This window comes from Sesamum indicum, linkage group LG7, assembly GCF_026168435.1.
Source record: "Sesamum indicum cultivar Baizhima isolate 11 linkage group LG7, ASM2616843v1, whole genome shotgun sequence".
Lineage (NCBI taxonomy): Eukaryota > Viridiplantae > Streptophyta > Magnoliopsida > Lamiales > Pedaliaceae > Sesamum > Sesamum indicum.
Window position 1 is genome coordinate 8,832,473 of NC_142663.1, and position 20,546 is coordinate 8,853,018.

Here is a 20,546-nt window from a genome sequence, read left to right on the forward strand (position 1 = left end):
CTGCGTTATCTCTCACCAACCCCTATTACATGGTTGAATTTCATTGACTAAGGCTATTTTGGCATGCCATGTTGATTTGATAGGTTTGATCTTGGGCCTTCGTTTATGGAAATATCCTTTTTTCTTTGTTGGGAAAATCTTTTCTTCCATCAATGTAATTTGTTTATCTTCTATCAACAACCCCCATTTTTAAATATCTGTTGGGAATATTTATGAATTATAGTGAATCTTGGACTCTTTTATGGGCTTAGCTGGCCTTCTTGGATTTAAGCCGTTAACGACATGACTTTTAATGAAGTTGAAAAATGATCAAAAAAATCCAAACGGCTTTTACTAATCATTTGTAAACGGCTTTTAGGTTTTTATAATTGCTTCTTATTTTACCTAAAAGCCGTTTACAAAACAAAATCTAGTCGTTACAAAAATCTTAGCAAATTAATAACTGCCAATAAATTATAACGGTTTTATGCACACTACATCTTTGTAACGGCTTTAGTAACGGTTGTGGCCGTCACAAAATAAATATATTTTTATCACCCACTCAATGATATCAGCACGTCCAATCCATAACAAAACAGTTACAATGACCATTACAAAAAAGCAATCACAAATTCCGTCTTTTTTTATAGTGTAGTGTCTCAATTATTTTGGAGTGTCAATTTTAATATTTTATTTAATTTATTAATATATTTATTAACTTCCACCCATCCATCTAACTTCTCCCCCATTATGATCTTTTAATAGTAATTCCTTTTTCTTAAAAAGAAAAAAATTCATTCATTTTTTGTCACTATTTTTTTATAAAAATCTAATAAAAACTTATTATTTTATAAATATTTATTAAATAATAAATATTTTATTATAAATATTATTTATAAAAGTTGCACACACATAGAGTGTGCTACAAACTATTAGTATTTATTTATTTCTGCTTTCTACTTAGTTTATATTAATTAGAAGTTAATTCTCAATCCAACCCCCTATTTTTCTTTTTTGATATCCCCCCCCCCCCAAATTTGGTTGCTACAATTAAGATTGAGAAATCAATTCATAGTTTTCTAGGAATTAGACCTGATTTCACTACTGTTACAGTTTTAGAATCAATAATTTTGACGATTTCGGCAATCTATCATTCTCCATGAATTATATCATGAAAAACGATGATCCTTCCTTACATCATATGTTGTTGATAGGAATATATATAATTTAGCACCGAAAAAGCTAAAATGCACCCCCCTCCCCGCAAAAAGAAAAGAAGCCAAATATCAAATAGGGTTTAAGATCCTCCTGTTTTTCTTCTGGGTTGGGTCATGAACCAACCCAACCTGAACTGAGATCCAAAATTCGGACCATCCAATAGTCTTGAACTTGAGAGTTCGGGATGATGACACGTAATTCATATAGGTACCAGCATCTAGCCCTGTAAATACCTCTAAGCATTTTAAGTAGTGGTATGTCATTTTTACTTTCATTCTAACATACACATTGTTCTTCCGATCACTCAAACTCATCAACTGATATCATAGAATTTTTATTGAGAACCACCCAATACCAAATAAGCTTCTTTCTTATTGTTTCTGTAGAATACTCAATTTCAATCGATCAGCAGGCAACTAGATATTCTCCGATCAAAATAGCAAAAATTTGGTAAAATAGATCAGCATATTTGTCAGAATTAAGATCCTAAGCATATATCATTAAAGTATATTACTTTTTGAACACTCTACTTTTCACATACTAACTATTATTTAAATACAAAGACTGCTAAAAAGCACTTTCTCTAGTGCTTCATCATTCGATCATCACAATCATTACCTTATAATTTAGGAATCATTACACAATATAATATATGTACATAATCTTCCTAAGTGGCAGCATTTCTGCAATGCTGTCCGACACCTATACATATTTACATATATGCACCCTTCCCAAGACAAGTCCTCTTGTTCCTTTATTTAAATTACTATTATTTTTTGAAGTTTTTTTTTTTTAATTTTTCCCCTCTTCAAGTGTTAATTGTGTATTGGTGGTTTTCTTCTGGCGAGGGAATAATCCATTCCAGCTATGTTTAAAATGTCAGGAGTAGGTTGACCTGCTTGCTGATTCGTTGATGAGGGATTTACAGACAGATTTTCTTCTTTGTTCTCTTCATTCTTGTCATTCTGTACATGAACCGGGGAAATCATGTAAGGAAATTAACAATACATGAAGAAGAGAGATAAGGGTTTTTTTTTTTTCTTTGAAATTTTTTCTTTTTCTTCTTTTGTGAAGCTTTGAAAGTTTTTCTTGAAAATATTAATGTTGTCCTAACTCATGACAATCTAAGTAAATATACCAACCTTAGCAATTGTAGGAGTGCTAGAAATGAGGGTCATAGTTAGTTTTCTAATCCTTCCTGCAAACAACGTAAAAATAATAAATTGAGTCATTATTTGAGATATTTCCACTAAGCTCCTTAATTTCATGGTAGAAATAAATGGAATAAATCACTTCATATATGTCTAATTTTGGAGAAATAGCATATTTTGTCTCATTAGTTAGGCTCTATGCATTTTCAGTCCGATTAATGGTTTATGGAATTTTTGGGAATAGTCTTGTAAATATAAAAAAATCTCATTTTTATCAATCCATATACCGACTTCTCTTAGGAAATTGACTAAAATACCATGTCCTAGTCTATGGCCATTGCCCTATATTCTAAAGAGACAACGGTCAAGTGATTTGCATGTGATTTTCTCCGTCGATATGCTAATGAAGGTTGGTAGGTGAAATAACTTTTGTGCAAGTTATGAGACTAAATATTTAAAGAATCCGGAAAGTAATATGATTGAAAATGTATTACGCCTAAGTTACGGGACAAGAAAATGCAATTTCCCCTCTAATTTCGTATGGTTAAAACAAGAGAAATGGGAGCTGGAAATCAACATATTCTGACTTGGTCTTTTCATTCATTCTCCAGGAGAATATTACAACTCAAAGAAAGTTAGAACAGTCAAGCAACATCGCTATGGATCAGTGAAGCTACTTAGGAAGTACATGTAATAATTTTGGAGAAGCTACAAAATTGAATGGTCATGATGATCTCTAGCTAGATCTTGTGCTCTACTCAAAATGAAATCTTGGAAAGAATGCTAAATGTCTGAAATTAGAAAGGACAAAGAGTTGTCTGAATATGGTAGGTAGGGAAAGGAGTAGTCAATGGTGCTTAGGCCTGTGCATTCTTGGTCCATAGTAATCTTCATGAATTCTTGGTAACCAATGGTGAGTTTCCTTTTGTACTCTAGATAATTTTCTCTTCTTTTTACCTGAGCAGTGCTTGCTTTTGCACATAATAACAGCCTCTTCATCAACACCTTCATAATTGTTTCTCTTCCCCGGAAGAAATTCCTGTTCATCAATACAAAAACATTTTAATTTTTTATAGTCAATTACATGAATTTTAATACATAGCTCCAATTTCAAACCCGGTAAAAATTACTGGGTAAATTACATTAGAAACGCTTCTGAAATTAGGTCCGAATACACAAAATTACAAGACCACAAGTACACCATTTGATGTTGTAGTTGTAATTAAGAATCCACCTCTATTCATGTTAAAAATTACATAAACACCATTCGAGGTACGTCAGACTAACCCCGTTCAAGAGGTATGTCTGTAATTTTATAAAAAATAGGAAGTGTTTTGTGTATTTGGACCTAATCTCAACGGCTGTGAATGTAATTAACCCAAAAATTTCAAAACAAGCTAATCTAGCTAGTGTGTGTGATTGAATTCAAGAACATTACACTTACTTGGATGTTATGTTGTCTATCTGCTACAGATCCTTTCAGCAACCGTATACCTTCACATTGAAAGCAGAAGATTATCAATAGAAGTCATTAAACAGCCTTCTACATTAGATACAAACCAAGACTTCGTCATCTAATCACTAGTACTCGTCCTCGACGTGTATATATATATATATATGTGTGTGTGTGTGTGTGTGTGTGTGTGTACCTTGAGCTTCATGAACTAGAAGTGATGATAGAAGTAGCAGAAACATCAACAGCCAAGACCTCATCGCTAGCCGGCAGAGTGGTTCTCTCTCTTCTTTCTTCTCTCTCGGCAGAAAAAAATAGGTTTAATTTAAGAGATCGGAAGATGTCCGAATTTGTGCTGCAACGTCCTCTCAAAACCACTGGTAAATGGTCGAAGGCTATTGCTTTATATATCTTCAACGCCCAACACACATACACACACACACACACTCCATAAAGGCAAAGGGCCCCATGTTAGTTCTTGAACATGGCATGATATTAAATGCCACCATCTGCAGTTGTGTATGCTTTTGGTGTCTCCTTTGTTTGCATTTCGATTGTCTTCTTTGAAAAAGTGGTGATAAAATAAAGTGTGTTGAGGGTTTCTTGATTAAATTAGTGCCTAAATGGAGTTCCAAAGTCATATTTGTAGGGGAACAAAACACAAGTGACCTCAGAGAATAAGGGGTCCATTTTCTTGAAACTGGTAAAATTCAAGCTTGAAAGAGCTCCAAACTAGACAGCTTGTTGGCAATAATCAGATACTGCTTTTTCTATTGTTTGTATCCATCACCACTCCCTCCTTCCTACCAGGGGAGTTTGTCCCTCTTTTAAGAGCTCCGAAATTAAGTCCCCAGCAAACCACAATATGACAAATAACAAACCACACACCTACCTGCTTCATGTTGTCCAAATTCTATGGTCATGAGGCAAAATTTGGTTCGTTTCCTTTGAAGAAATAAGTGGCGATAAGAAAAATTGTATTTTATGTCCCACAAGTTAATTTCATTGTAAATTTAGTCTGATTATTTTTAAATTTACCACATTCATTCCGTAACTCCAAAAAATTTGCGGTTTTAGTCTCGAGCCTTAGTTCTGTTAAATTTCTGGTTGAAACAATTGCAACCTTAATTACCCTAAAGACTTAACGGAGGTCGTTCCATGCACGTGTTGTTTTCGTAAGAAATTTAACGAAATTAAGGCTTGAAATTAAAATTTTTAATTTTTTATAGTTATGGGATGCAATAATGTGGTGAATTAAAAAAAAATGGTACCAAAATCATAATAGGGCTCATTTGTGAGGTGTAAATGCAATTTTACTACTGGTGGTGAGATGAAATTTTTTTACTTAAATCAGATTTGATTGAATTGAACCAATTGCTTTTCATATAATTGATCACTGCAATATTAAAATGACAAGTTATAATACATGTAGTTGGTCGGGATCTAATCAATCTTGATGTGAACTAGAATTTTTAATGGTAAGATATCTATATGCACGTTTTGAGTGTACATATGCCTTCACCTACTGCATTTAAGAGGATAGATTTTATGTCTTGAAAGAAATTTATGTTGAAGTAGTACATTAAATTGTCAAATTTAATTCTTGCTTAGGTCTTAGTCAATTAAATTGTGAATTAATAAAGTACTGTATCATAGATATTTATGATCATAGTCCCTCAAAGAGAAATATATATCTAAATTAAAGGACTCCGAACAAATTATATATACAGACAAATTAAATGGTCACTGTGTTTCAATAATTAACATAAATAATACTCTGGTATCGGGAAGACATGAACACAAATTCTCAATAGAAGTATTGTCGCAAAAATCATCGCAAAGTCGATCTCGTTTACAACAATTGTAAATCCCGTTGCAATTGTTTTGCCATCCATAAATCCCAATATCTTATGTGATGAAAAGCGCCGTCGCAAGTTTGGGACACAGTTTGCGATGGGTTAAAAACTTTTCGAACGGCGTCATTTCGAACATTTCTTTTGCCTTTTTATTATCTGTTGGTACTTTTTTTGGATTGAGTCTTTTACATCCATGTACGTATTGTTTCCATAAAAAATTTAATAAAATTAATACTTGGGATTAAAATTTTACTTTTGAAGTTATGGGGCCGTGTAATAATGTGGTGAATTAAAAAATAATAGAACCAAAATCACAATAGAAGCTCATTTGTGAGATGAAAATGTAATTTTCATGTGGTGATGCGATAGAAATTTTTATGCAAATCAGGTTTGATTGGATTGAACCAATTATATAGTAATTATAATATATTTTTCAAGTGATTGATCACTATAATAATAAAATAACAAGTTATAGTACATATAAATGGTTGACGTCTAATAAGTCATGATCTAAACTAGAATTTTTTGTGATGAGATATGTATGTGCACGTTCCGAGTGTACATACGCCTTCACCTACTGCATTTAAGAGAATAGATTTTATGTCGAGAAAGAAATTTATGTTGAAGTAGTACATTAATTTGTCAGAATTAATTCCTGCTTAGGTCTTAGTCAATTAAATTGTGAATTAATGAAGTAGTGTATCATAGATATTTTATGGTCGTAGTCCGTCAAAGAGAAATATATGTCCAAATTAAAAGACTCAGAAGAAATTATATGTACAGACAAATTAAATGCCGCTGTGTTACAATAATTCACATAAATAATACTCTGGTGTCGGAAAGATATGAACAGAAATTTTCAATGGAAGTGTCCTCGTAAAAACCGTAGCAAGATCAATCTCGCCATATGACAGTCATAAAACCCGTCGCAATTGTTTTGCCGTCCACAAATCCCAACGGTCTTTTGCGATGGAGAGAGCCGTGTTGCAAGCTTGGGACACGGTTTGTGATGGGTGCAAAACTTTTTTTGGCAGCATTTCAAATATTATTTTCGACCGTCTATTATTTATTGGTAATCTTTTCGAATTAAGTCTTTACAACACGATTGGGAGCACGTTACAAGGCCACTTCCCCTGGACAATGGCCCAAATACAAGCTCATACCACAAGGCACTAGGATTTCTGGTCAAGCAGCTCAAGGTAATTTTCTATCTTTTTTTTATAACATTAATTTAATTAATTAATCAGGACTAACAATTTTATATGATATACTCTTTCAGTTTAAGTACAACTGTGCCAACACAAATACGGAGATACAGGAGGCCTTTAACTCTGAGGCAGTGGCATACATGCACTGTAGGTTTAGTACAGCCAAGGCTTCAATGAAGCTGCCTCTGTGGCTAGTTGAGGAGATATGACGCTAGCTGCTCGAGTATTAGGCCTTCCCTGACAACAAGGGGTCCGCGAAGGATAAGGCTAATAGATGACCAACACAATAATGGTGTTGATGGTTTACCACAAGGGGTCATCCTTAAATGGGATGTACAAAAGAAAGCCAATAAGTACTTTTTAAAAAATATATTTTCATGGTCATCTTATATTATTTAAATAATATTTGTTTCATATTTATATATTATTATGATATTTTTTATATGATTTAATTTGATACGAGGACCTTTCTCCACAATCTTTTTCATAAAGAAATGATAAGTTTTGTATATTTATTTATATTCTTCTATAATAAATACATAACCATGTGTAAATATTTATTGTTTACAAATTGTAATTAATATATCATAGTTTTACATTTTATCACTACAAAAAACTGCATTTAATATAAAAAAATAATAGTAACAAAGGCATAAGTATTACAAAATACTAATATGATTGTACATGTGATTAACTGACTGTATATTAAAGACCGTACAACCTGCTAGTTCCAACCCAATTAGAACGCAAACTGTGGTTTTCATGATTGTCGGGCTGGGTTTGGGGAAAATTTTCTAAAAGTCACAAATATTGGATTGGGTCGAAAAATTACCTAAGTTGGTCCAACATGTACCGCGTACACTCCTACAGAAAAAGTTTTCTTTTAATAATTAGAAACTATAATTACACTTTTCTATCTTGAAATTTGATATAATTACATATACACCCCTATGATTTAGAATAATACTCTTAAATAATGATTGATATACAATTCGAACATTAATCTTTTCATATTCTACCACGGACTTTAAAAAAAATGGGATCTTATTTAAAAATCAAAGTTTGCTTGAATTATTCTGTGAAGTATATTTAACTACAGATCTACTTAAATTGATTAAATTTTTATATATTTTGAGATTTATTCAATATAATATATTTTTAATTTTTTTATTATAGACACTTTAAGCAGCTCTTATGCTCCTGCTCCGGCATTTGTAAAATTTGATTTTATCTGCTATCATGCTGTGGCTCCTGCCGTTGCACCAAATTTATGTGATTGAAGTCGAAATTGTGAAATTTTGCAACAAATAATAGCCCGTGTTTTAATTTCAAAAAACAATTATGTGCATAAATAAATATTATAATTTTGTCGAATAAAAATTATTATCATTTAAATTTTACCATTAAATCATGCACTTAATTATTATACATTTTTTACTTCAACATTATTATTTTATGTAGAAGATTTTGTGCCTATTATTGTATTCACGTAAGAATCATAAAATACAATTAACCCAATAATTTTAACAAACATTTATCAAGTTACTTGGAAGATGGTAGGGCTCACAGGGGGGGGACAAAGCAGCTAATGCGACGGTGACAGACGGACCAACTCCCATCTGCCACCGCCTCAACCATCATGCCTGCTGACGTGTCAGTACTGGTTCAGGGATCCACGTGGATGTCAACGTCTGGGCCCCATGCCTGATGACGTGGCCAGACATCCACGTCGACATCGACGCCTTGTGTTCCGTGGACGCGCAGTTAGAGCAACAAGAAAACATCCAAAAGGTGACACTGTCTGGTGGGTACGGGGAAATGGGTAGTGATGAATTATATTTACTTTAATTTATTTTATTGATAAATTATATCCATACTCCTTATATTTAAATTTTAGGAATAATTATATTTTCTTATTTTGAAAATTGGTCTAATTACACGTAGACTCCCTATGATTTGAGAAATTATATCTAGCACCCATGAGATTTGCTTTCGTGTAACAAATTAATTGCCTGTTAGTTAAAATTTATTAAATTTGCTAATATTAATAAAAAAATTGAATGAAAATTGATATATATCCTCGATTAACTTATTACTGACTTATTCTAGGTCAAACAATTTTTTTCGAATTAAACTACCCTTATAACGGTGAAAATATACCTCTTTATTTGCATTAACACGTGAAGATATATGAGGATAATTTTGTCATAAAAAGATTTAATTAAACTGCAATAAGTCAGTAATAAATTAATTGAGGAAAAATATAAATTTATTTTAATATTTTTGTTAATGTATAGCAAATTCGGTGAATTTTGACTAACGAAGGGGCTAATTTGTTAAACAAAAGCAAACATCAAAGGTGGTAAATGTAATTTTTCAAACCACATGGGGTCTACGTATAATTACACCAAACCTTATGGGAGGAGAGTGTAACTATTCCTAAATTTTAATTACACAAATATATCATATCCTTCATCAAATTAAAGGTACAAATGTTATTGCAATGTACGTAAGGGTGTTTCGCTATTGAATATAATTGTACTTGTAATTACAACTACAATTTTATGCGATGTACTTATAAATTTATAAAAAATAATAAAAAAATATATAATTAAACATAATTTCATATGTGTCGATATTACCATATATATTATTATTTTGTGATCTTCCCTAAGTTGAGAGATTAAATGTCATGGAAATTTGTGATGGAAATATTATTATCATTATTATTATTATTATTATTATTATTATTATTATTTATGTTTTGACTTTTCCAAGTAGATTAAGTTTTTTTTCCCAAATATAAATTATATTGATCATTCTTAAATTGAGATCTATATACACAAACAGCTCATACCTTTTGTAAAATTATAACAAAAGTTTTTTAGGTTATAGTTGTAATTACAAACACCCCATATTCAATAACGAAATTTTACACAAGCATTCCCTCAAAGGATGTACCTATAATTTTATAAATGATAGGGGCTGTTTTTGTAATTTGAACTAACTTCAGAGGTGTCAATATAAGTTGCACTTATTTATGATTTCTTCGTCCTAACTATTTTTGTATATTTCAAAAATACCCCTTCTATAATGGCTAAAATCTACCCACCCTACTAAGATAGTTAGGTAATTTCACAAATCAATTGGTAATACACCAACTTTTTTACTGAATACTTCCACATCGACTTCTTACTTATGATTTGTTACTTTCCAACACTCCCAATTTTTACATATTAATCACTTTTTCAATCTTTTTTTCTAAGATTGGGCAGAAAAAAAAATTATTTACATATGAAAACGAGCAAATATTTGTTTCTAAGTTCGATTGAGAAATTTAGATTGAGGTATCATAATAAAAAAGTATCGGATATAAATTTTACTAAACAAGTTTGAGATCACAGGTTTTAGTCCCACCAAATGTGTGGATATTTGAGATTTATTGCTGTTAATTATATTGATATTTTAGTTTAATTGAGATATTACTCATTGTATCGAGATGAATTATGTAATTTATTTACTGTTATTAATATAAAAAAAGAATAAAATAGCATATATGATAATTAATGGAATAATTATTAGTATTTGTCATAATGTAATTTTTGAATTTTTTCATGACAAGAATTTTTTGATGCTATAATTGTCACTAGTGATAATTAGTGACATATTGACAGTGACAACACACAATATAATTACAATTATATTTATTTTTAGTTAGTCACGACTATATATATTATAGTTATTGTATATAGTGATAATTTAATGAACTATTTTATTTATAATTAATCGTTAACGGTGCCATCTTTGGTGATATAGTTGTCACTATTCAAATTATAAAAATCATTGTAATAACAATACAAACATCTTTTAAATATATAATAATTTAATAAAATATATAATATTTCGTGATATATTTATAATTAATTTTTAAATTATATAAATATATATAATTTGATAAAATACTTAATTTTTTTAGGAGAATTTCATATTCGAATTACATAATAATCCCAAAATTCATATATTATCAAATATCCTCATTAAAAAGTCTATTTTTGTAAAATTTATATTTAAATTTTATAAAAAAATTAATATATATATATATATATATATATTTACATCCATTCAAATTTTAAGCCCATTTGAGGATTGTCCCAAATTTTTATTTATTTTTTTCTCCTATTTCTTTTTTCTCCCCATTTTCCTCTTCTCTCATTTCTCTCTTATTGTCTTCTTTGTTCTATCTTTCTGCCTTTTATCTCTATTCTCTTTAAAACCGACCCTTGCCTTTTGTTGTATTAAGTATTTCCTTCTGGGATCGATATATATGTTTTCATATTTTAATCTACTTAAAGTTGTGGAGAGTGTTGGTGGTTTATGATGCATATTGTTGGTCATTCTTGCTTGCTACATACAAGTTAATACTTATTTTATTTTTATTAGTCTCAACTGCTTATTTTTATTATAAGAATTAAAACCACCAAACCACCCGAACCGCATAAAAATTGCAGCTTTGATTTTTAATTTTAAAAGTGACAATTCAATTTAAAAATAGCTTAAAATCATTGAAATCGTGCGTGATGTAATATCCCATACCATAGTGAATAATTACTTCATTAAATGCGCCCAATAAATACGTATATATATGGGAATATATGTTTGTATGAAGTTTGCATTTCCTATACTTAGAAATGGCTATAAATATCAAACTTAAGGAAAATACAGACAATGTTGTGAATGAAATAAAAAACTAAGATGTTGTTGTAATAACTGAGTAGCAGCAGAGTGTCTCAGGTCCTCAATAATTGATATATGTACATTAAATGTTCATATCCAACCCTTAGAATTATTGATCATCACTTGCTTCTTCCACTTGCCTTCAAATTCATTTATTGTCATTGTCCTCTTTCAATCCTGAATGGTGAATATCATATTAAAGACTCCCATGCTCATATATATATACATATATATATGGGTTTATGCATGAATTTATGAAATGTGGGCTCCAACGTTATTAATAGGGATAATTATATCTATGCCTGTGGATTCGTATTCTATTCATATAAATTGTTTATGTTTTTTTGAAAAATTATATACACAATCATCATAAACATTAATGTTATTTACATAAACGATTCATTTTTTTTTTTTTTTTGAGAAAATACTCACAAACTCCATAGAAAATATCAATGTCATTACACAAACTACCTCTACTTTTTGGCTGCCAGGGATGGGTTCTGTAATTTCATGAAAGATATGAGTGGTTCGTGTAAGTACACCATAGATTAGGAGTGTAAATGTAGTTATTGCAATCGTGATACAATTGAATTTTTTGTATTTTTTCATACAAATAAGATTATAGTACATGATGCAATGATATGATAAAGAAGACAAGTATATAAAGTTCGCCGTTTTTAAATTTTATCCATTATCGACGAATATTTCATCCAATATAATTTAGATTCGGTTAGATTTAATTGTCGGGACCTATATAATGAGATATATTTATTAGGAGATGAGAGATCTTACTTTGCATTTAAAAAAAAAAAAAGGAATTAGATTGAGATAAAAGATAGAGATGATGGGCTAATGAAGATATATGGCCTATTTTACAGTTTATAAACATATTAATAGGCAAAAGATATTTGACGGACCAAAAAAAATTATATTAATGTGCATAAAATAAAATTGGCTCAAAGAGGCCCAAGCGGCCAAGAAGACAAAATGCCCATGGTATCCTCCGAGAGGCCCCGGACATCCCATAATTGTAACGCTCCCAGGAGGTCAAGAATATCCCAACCCACAGTCTAACTAGATAGGCACAGACAACCCAAGTAGCTTGGAAAGAATAGAAGAGGCCCAAGACATCCCCCGACTCAAACCATGGTTAAAACCTTATCAAGCATTCGATCTAAAAAGCCCACGCACGTAGCATCCCACTTTTCTACGTGGCATCCCATCAATCCAAGTGTCAACAGTCACCTTGGACCGCATCAACCCTAGCAAAGAAAACCTTCCTGGAGGCTGGGACTACATGCAGACGAGGAGTCTCTCAAAACAAAGAAAACTCCTACTAAAACACTCTTAGCTAACTATAAAGATGATTTATCCTTTATCCTAAGCATCTCAATCAATTTGTACAAAATTCTCGAGAGTGGGATACACCTCTAACAGATTAGGGCACTCCTCCTATAAATACAGGTTTAGTCCTCCATATAGGGACGTTCCTCTCACTCTCTAAACATCTCTCCTACTTTCTAAATTATTTCTTAAGCTCCTTCTAAGCATATTAGCACGTATTCTTGTACTTTTCACTTTATCCACGATATCTCGATTCGTAATCAAATCCACTTACTCTTTTGCTATATACAATCTCGAATCCAGTACTAACATGAGCGTCGGAGTGCTAACACCTTTTTTGAATGTCTCCTTCAGGATTTGCATTTTCTTTAACCCAAATTTTAAATAATAGTACATATCCATCAAATTTGTATGTTTTTTTGCATGCATCACACATAATCTCTTCAACTTTTTTTTCAAAAAAAGTTCATTACTTTTCACGTGAGGAATCGTGTCGATCATTTTCTAAAAGTTTAGGGGGTTGCATCTCATTGTTTTTTGTAAGTAAAGAAAAAGTTATTTATTACAATCAGTATTTTTACAGCAGCGTCAATCGAATTCCATGTGAATGGATTTCGCGTACAAATTAGCAAACTATGGATATATTTGGACAGTCTTTATATATATGGTTGAAGAAAAGTCGTAAATTGATAATTGATTAAATAAAATCGTTTCATAATCAGCCATTGTAGAAAATATGCTTGATAGGTAATTCATATAAACCAGATAAATGTACACACATATGAAGATATTCTAATTCAAACATTCATAATTACAAATTTTTTGAATGTCAGTCTTGAAAGTTCAAATATATAAGATCTCGCAGACCATTGATGGTCTAATTATAAATTCACAAAATTAGACAAATTCAAATATTTTCATCTCATAACATTTTAAAAGTCCTGATAAGTTTCATTCCAAAATTGCTCTTAAAAGGAACAATTACAACAACATCTCTTGTCTATAGTCTATTTATATAAATCATTTTTGTCTTATGACAAAATTATATGTACAATCATCAGAGATGTCCATATCATTTACACAAACTGCCCCTATTTTTTAAAAAATTACACATACACCACCATAAATATCAACAATATTACATAAAATATCCCTATTTTTTTATTGCCAGAGATAATTTCTATAATTATGCAAAAATAGAAATAATTTGTATAAATAAACTATAAATTAGGAATGTAAACTTATTTTATTTCTATTTGATTTTGAAGAATTTTGAGGCCAAGATTGTGAAAAATGTATATATATATATATATTATATCATAAGTTACAAATAGGTCATATTCTTATTGATCTGAAATACCAAAATCATAGTAAGATGGTCAAATAGTCAAACTTCGTTTTCATTTTCTTCCTTCCATGTTAGTTCTTTCACGTTTGAAGAAGTGGATTCAATCACCAAGTTCTGACTTTTAATGGGTTTTACTCCTATGATATTATAAATGAATAAATTATTTTTTTATTATAAAAATAAATAATTTATCTCTGTGGATCTTTCAAATAAAGCATTTATTTATTTGTCTAGGAAAGTAAATTACTTTATTTTGAAAAGCATAAGGAGGTAAATTGCTATGTTTTCAAAAAAATACATAAATATAAATTATTTTCTTTTTTTATAAAAAAAAATTTATTCATTTATAATATCAGAGAGATTGCTTCCATCCCACACCCCCACCCAGCCACCAGGTTATATGTAAATTTGGCCAAGTATATGTACTTCTATCTAAGGATTAAGCTAGAGATTCATATAGCTAGGTAAACTATTAATAAAATATATATTCCTACTAAAATATATATCCTCTTCAACCTATTTAGGAAGTAACTACTTATAATGTATTATCTAAAAAAAAAAAATCTATTTAATAATATTCCGTGAGTGGTAGTTGTTTTAACTATTTTATGTCCAGGGCTCTTCATTATACTCATTAATATGTAAAGTTAGAAACTCAACATTTAATTTCAAAAACTTCATAAGTTACAATAACATATGTTGTTTTTATAAGTTAATAAATTTTCTTTCACAAATATATATGATGCGAGCAAAAGAGATGCTCAGGTAAAAGTACAAAATAATGATGTAAAGTGATAGAAATTAATAGAGAACAAATCATAGTGGTTGATTATGAAATTCAAAGTATTTATTTCAGGTTTAGACACTGAAGTTTTTATGTATAACCAAAATCAATGCAGATAAGCCAAAATCTCTTATTTTTCAAGTTGAGGGAGCCCCCTGCAGGGAATGCTCCTTGACCTTCGGGAGGGTGGTTTTCTTCGGGATTAGTTCACCTCTAACTCGTTTCCTTCTACTACCATGTGTCTTACTTTGGTAGCTGAAGTTTAATTATATTTTTAGTCCTAAGGTGAGATAGCAAGAGCCCCCCTAGCTTCTGGGAATCAGTTGGAGGCATCCCTCTACGAGAGGGTTCCTTTATCTAAGAGCAAGCGCTTACCTTAGGGACAAGGGTGCCCCAGCACGTCTCCTCTTGTTGCCATGTGTCTTAGATTTGATGGCTGAAACTTATCCATATTTTAGCCCTTAGGGAGATGGCAAGATCCCCACTTTTCGCGTTTCAATTGGAGATATCCCTTTGCATGGAGGCTCAGCAGGCGCAAGCGGTTACCTTCAGGATAAACGCGTTTCCAATTCGTCTCATCCTGCTACCATGTATCTTAGTCTTGACGGTTGAAACTTATTCATTCCAATGGATTTCTAGCTGATGTGGAGCAAGTAGTCCTATGCGGATTCACCATCTGAATTCCTGATGTCCCTTCCCATTTGATTCCTTTGAGGGACATGCTGCTAAACTCTTCGGGAGCACTTCTTGCCTAACTGTCTAAGGGCATCTCCTGCAATTCTTACTCAGACTGGGCTTCTCTGCCATTTTAAGATCTTTTAGCCTTGCATTTATTGAACTTTGTAATCTCCTTTTTTTTTATGGGCCGTTTATTTATTTTTAGTTCGACCTCTTTTCATAAACATCACTATAATTACAACTAAATATAAAAATATTACTTATATTTTGCAATACATCGAGTGTGATATTTTTGTAGACATGTGGTGGGATCTTGGATTGATCATATGTAGGTCAAGTTGTCCCATTTCCAACATCACTTCCTTGCTACATTCTCTCTATTAGAGAATTTTAGATTCAAGATTTCCTCTTTATTACTACCTTTTCCGGATGCATGCTTGGCCTTGCCTGCAGTTCATCATGACATAGATCAATAGAAGTTTGAAATCAAGTCTTCCATCTCATGAGAAAGAGGACATCATTAAGTACGTATTTCATGAACAACTGGATTGTGTGTAAAAATCGGGCATTGGGCAATAAATGCACATCATTTCATTCATAGATATGTGAAAAATATTGGAAGTTTGTACATATGCAATAAGTAGTAATTAAGGGCAATAGAGTCACCTTAAGGGATCGATGATTGTTGTGTTTATTTATGATGCAGTGAATAATAACATACTAAAATTTTTTCGAATTACGTATTTTGTTTGAATTTTGCTTTATAATATGCAAAATACTATGAATACTGAATGATTTTAATCACCTAAGATTTGCCCTTTTGGACTTTAGTCTTTAGGGTTTGTCTGGTTTGATGATGGAAAAGGCAAACTGAAAGGGAAAGGCGAAGTGAAAAGGTAAGAAACAGGAGCAAGAATAATAATTTTTCTTTAAATTCTTTGATATAATTGAAAGGAAAGTAAATTTCAAATACTTTTTCTAGTTAGTACAAGGAAAATTGATTAAGAAATGACTAATTTTGAAATTTCTACTCATTAACCATTTATTTTTATTTTGTATTAGAAAATAAAAAGTTTATATTATATTAAAATAATTTTAAGTTGCTAAATAACAAAATTTATTTATAAAAAATATTCATCAACAAGAACAAGAATATTTTTTATATGGTTATGTTTTCTCAAAGATTATGTACTGAGTATTATTTGAGGAAAAAGGAAAAAAAATGAAAAAAATTATATGTACGAGCAATAGAGTAAATAAAAATAAAATTATGAATAATTACGAATGTCCCCTTATTGTTTGAAAAGTTATATATACGCCTTTGATTTTAATGACTGTCTAATAATTAACTCAATCCATTAGTTTTCATTAGAGTCCATAATTTTCTTTTTGTGGTGAACTGACCAAAATGCCCTTGTAGACTATGAGTTATAATTTTATTTATTTTTAAAATTTTGCAAATTTTTTTATGGACTAAGTGAATAATTTTTTTTTATAATTTTTCACAAATTTTCATCCACCCGTCAAATTTTTTTACAAACTTTTGAATTTTTTTAAAAAAAATATAGCAAGGAGAAAGTTCCCAATTCTATAAACCCATTCAAGGATCATATAATTTTATCAAACATCAGGTGGTATTTATAATTTTTTAAACAATAAGAGAATATTTGTAATTATGCCAAACCTAAGAGGAGCTTGTTGTAATTTACCCAAATAAAATATATACTTTTTCACCCCTCATTTTGGCCTTATATCTTTATTTTTTCTCCAGATTTTGAACGAAAACAAAATTAGACAACGAAAGGGTTATACATCTAATTTTACATCCTCTCCATCAATTCTCCGTAAACAAACATCAAACTTTTTCTTATACATCATCTTTTACTTTTATTTTTCTTATACGCCTACTTTTTCACCCCAACCAAATAAACACTCAATATAAGTTAAGGGTATGGCTGAGTAGAACATTTGTTCTACATCTTTCAAGATCAAGTTGAACCCTTTGCTCGATTTTAAATGAACTTCTAGAAACTGTTTTGAAGCCAAAGTGCTGTTTTGCTTGTGAATGTGACAAGTTTTCATGCAAGAAAAAAACTGAAAGGTAAATTTTCACATCAAAAGATTAGGACTTGATTAAATTTCCATGAAATGGATTAATTTATTAAACATGAAATTTCATACACTGATCAAAAGAGGGTGAAAATAATATTAGGATACATTAATTATCCATTGAACTAACCCTTACGGTGATACTTGGTTTAATTTAGGTATTAATCCATTTAAATTTCACTGCAAGAAAATCGCTCGATAGCTACGATAATTAAAAATGAGAGCAAATTTATTGGTGATCAGCAATGAATTTAGCAACGGATAAATTTTAAGTTTTTCTAATTTTTAAATTAAAATGAAATATTTCATTGTTAAAATTTGAAAATGAGTTTTCATATTGCAAGAATTTTGAAAAGTTCGTGCTAAAATTTGCGTCGCAGAACTCATAGCTGAAATTTTTGCAAAAATAAATAAACACTACAAGAAAATATGATATTAATGACAAACAAATAAGTGACAAATTTAAAATTATCACTAAAAATATATATTAAGTGACAAAAAATAGTGTATACAATTATTAATTATACATTTACAGTGAAAACATAATATAGTGACAATTATTAATTGTTGTCACTATATTAGCTCAATTAAAATAGCGGGCCGATTCAATTGTGGTCTAGTTGGGACTTGGACGAATCGGGCCGTCCTAGGTATCACTATCTAGAGCCAGCCCAACACAATAGTCCAAGAACTCTTCGTCTTGATCTACGTCAAGAAGGCCAGGCTAGTAGGTAAGCTAGCTGGGCCTCATGTTTTTGTTTTCTTTGTTGGTTTTATTAGTGCACAATAGTTTATATTTTACTTTTGAGGAAGTTATATTTTCCCATTTCAATTATATCCGTTTTTATATTTTGGTATTGAATCTCTTTTTTTTTTTTGTGTCAACTTGTCATCTCAACTTTGCGAAATACACTTTGTCATATATGACCGTCCTTTTGTTGATTATTTTATCGAAAAATATCACATGCTATGAATATGTAAAAATATCACATCACATAACGCTTAAGTGTCACATGTGCACTACATGTGATGTTTTTCAATAAAAAACTTGATTGAAAAATAGTTATAAATGGCAAAGTGCAAAATTTTATTAAATTGAAATAGTAAATTGATAAAAAAAAAAAAATAGAATTGTTTTACTTTTGAATTTTGAGTACATTTATTGCTCTTTGTTTATTTTGTTTTTCAAAGTTTATTTTAAGTTTTTTATTTTCTAAGTTTTTTATTATAAGCTTGTTAATAAATCATGCAATTTTAACTCTTTTATTTTCTAGTTATAAAGTTTTAATTATAATTTTTTGAATTTAATTTATAACAGACCAAATAATCAAATATTTATAAGATTAAAGAACAATCTTATCCAACAATTGATGAAATCTTGAAAATCAATTATCGAGATTGACTTTTTATTTGTTGGAAATAAAGAGATTTTGTTGGAAATAATAAAAAATAATGTCAATTCTCTTTTTATTTGGGCTGACCCCAGACAGGACCATCTTTTATTTTTTTTTTTTAACTTATTATTTGAGTGGTTTGGACCTCAGATGACATGGTCTGGGTCAGCCCAAATAAAAAATACAAAACAAGCCCATTTTCTAATTTCATCTTGGTCCGGGATTAAGTTTCGTCAGGTTTGAATTTAAAAATGAGCCCAATTACAGCCTATTTAACAGCCCAAGATTATATTAAACTGATCATAAATAGCATTGGGTCGATCTTGTCCCGAACTTTTTCAAATTATTTTATTTTGAGTTGAATCGATCCAATGCACTGTGCACCTTAAATTCTACTTTTATATTTTTTTTCATTGCTATGAAATTACCGTAATCATAACACATACATATTTCTGACTATGAGGGTTTTTTTTTTTACCATTATTTGGTTGTTGGATGAAATTTCTCTTTTGTTATGAGATTTATTTCAATCCATCCTCAAGATGAGATCCGAAACGTACTTTTGCAAAAATTAGGAATAATTAGAATGTCATCTTCTAATATTTGACCTAATCACATTAAGATCCACTAAAATTTGAACCATTTCATCAATCTCCTTTCTCCCTCTCAACTTAATGTATTTTCTTCTCCCACTTTTCTCTAAATAACTACTCACAACCTCTATTTTTTTAATATTTTTTATTTATTTAACTAAAATATATAATTTGAAAATGGGGCAAAATGCATTTTTAGTCGTTCAAAAAGGGTAGAATTTGTTTTGGTACAACAACTATGATAGCTGTTGCTTTTAGTCCCATAAAATTAATAATCACGTATTTTTAGTCCTAAAAAGCCACGTATATTGTGATTTTAGGATTAAAAAACATTGTTTGAGATTAAAAAGATGTTGTAATTTTGGAACTAAAAAGGCCCAAAATCACATTTTTTGAAATTTAAAAGACGTAATTTTGAGTTTTACGGGACTAAAAGCGTAACCTGCCATAGTTATGGTACCAAAACACATTCTGTCCTTGTTGAAGGGGACTAAAATCACATTTTATCCTTGAGAATATAATAATTATATTTGATATTTTAAATTAATTGCACACAAATTTTAGTGTGCCACACACACTAATTTATTATAACTATTAGTCCACAGTCATTAAAATTAAATATAAACAATAGAAAATGTTTTTCTAGTGTGTTATCCAGCATGGGCCTTTTGGAGCTTGTCAAATTATATGTAAAATG

General features: G+C 30.3%; 1 protein-coding gene across 1 annotated transcript; it reads right to left on the reverse strand.

Annotated features, from left to right (window-relative positions):
* Window positions 1-1,549: 1,549 nt before the first annotated feature.
* Window positions 1,550-4,344, reverse strand: LOC105166414 (uncharacterized). The gene is made up of 5 exons (XM_011085756.3): window positions 3,998-4,344; window positions 3,793-3,842; window positions 3,306-3,387; window positions 2,340-2,395; window positions 1,550-2,162 (listed from the first exon to the last, which is right to left on the reverse strand). The coding sequence occupies exons 1-5, from the start codon at window positions 4,059-4,061 to the stop codon at window positions 2,013-2,015; spliced, it is 402 nt and encodes a 133-aa protein (XP_011084058.1). The 5' UTR covers window positions 4,062-4,344; the 3' UTR covers window positions 1,550-2,012.
* Window positions 4,345-20,546: the final 16,202 nt, after the last annotated feature.

Coding starts and splice junctions, on each gene's coding strand:
- LOC105166414 (XM_011085756.3), bottom strand. CDS start 4,061: ATGAGGTCTTGGCTGTTGATGTTTCTGCTACTTCTATCATCACTTCTA. Junction 3,388..3,792: donor ATAGACAACATAACATCCAA/GTAAGTGTAATG, acceptor ATTGATGAACAG/GAATTTCTTCCGGGGAAGAG. Junction 2,396..3,305: donor CAAAAGCAAGCACTGCTCAG/GTAAAAAGAAGA, acceptor CGTTGTTTGCAG/GAAGGATTAGAAAACTAACT.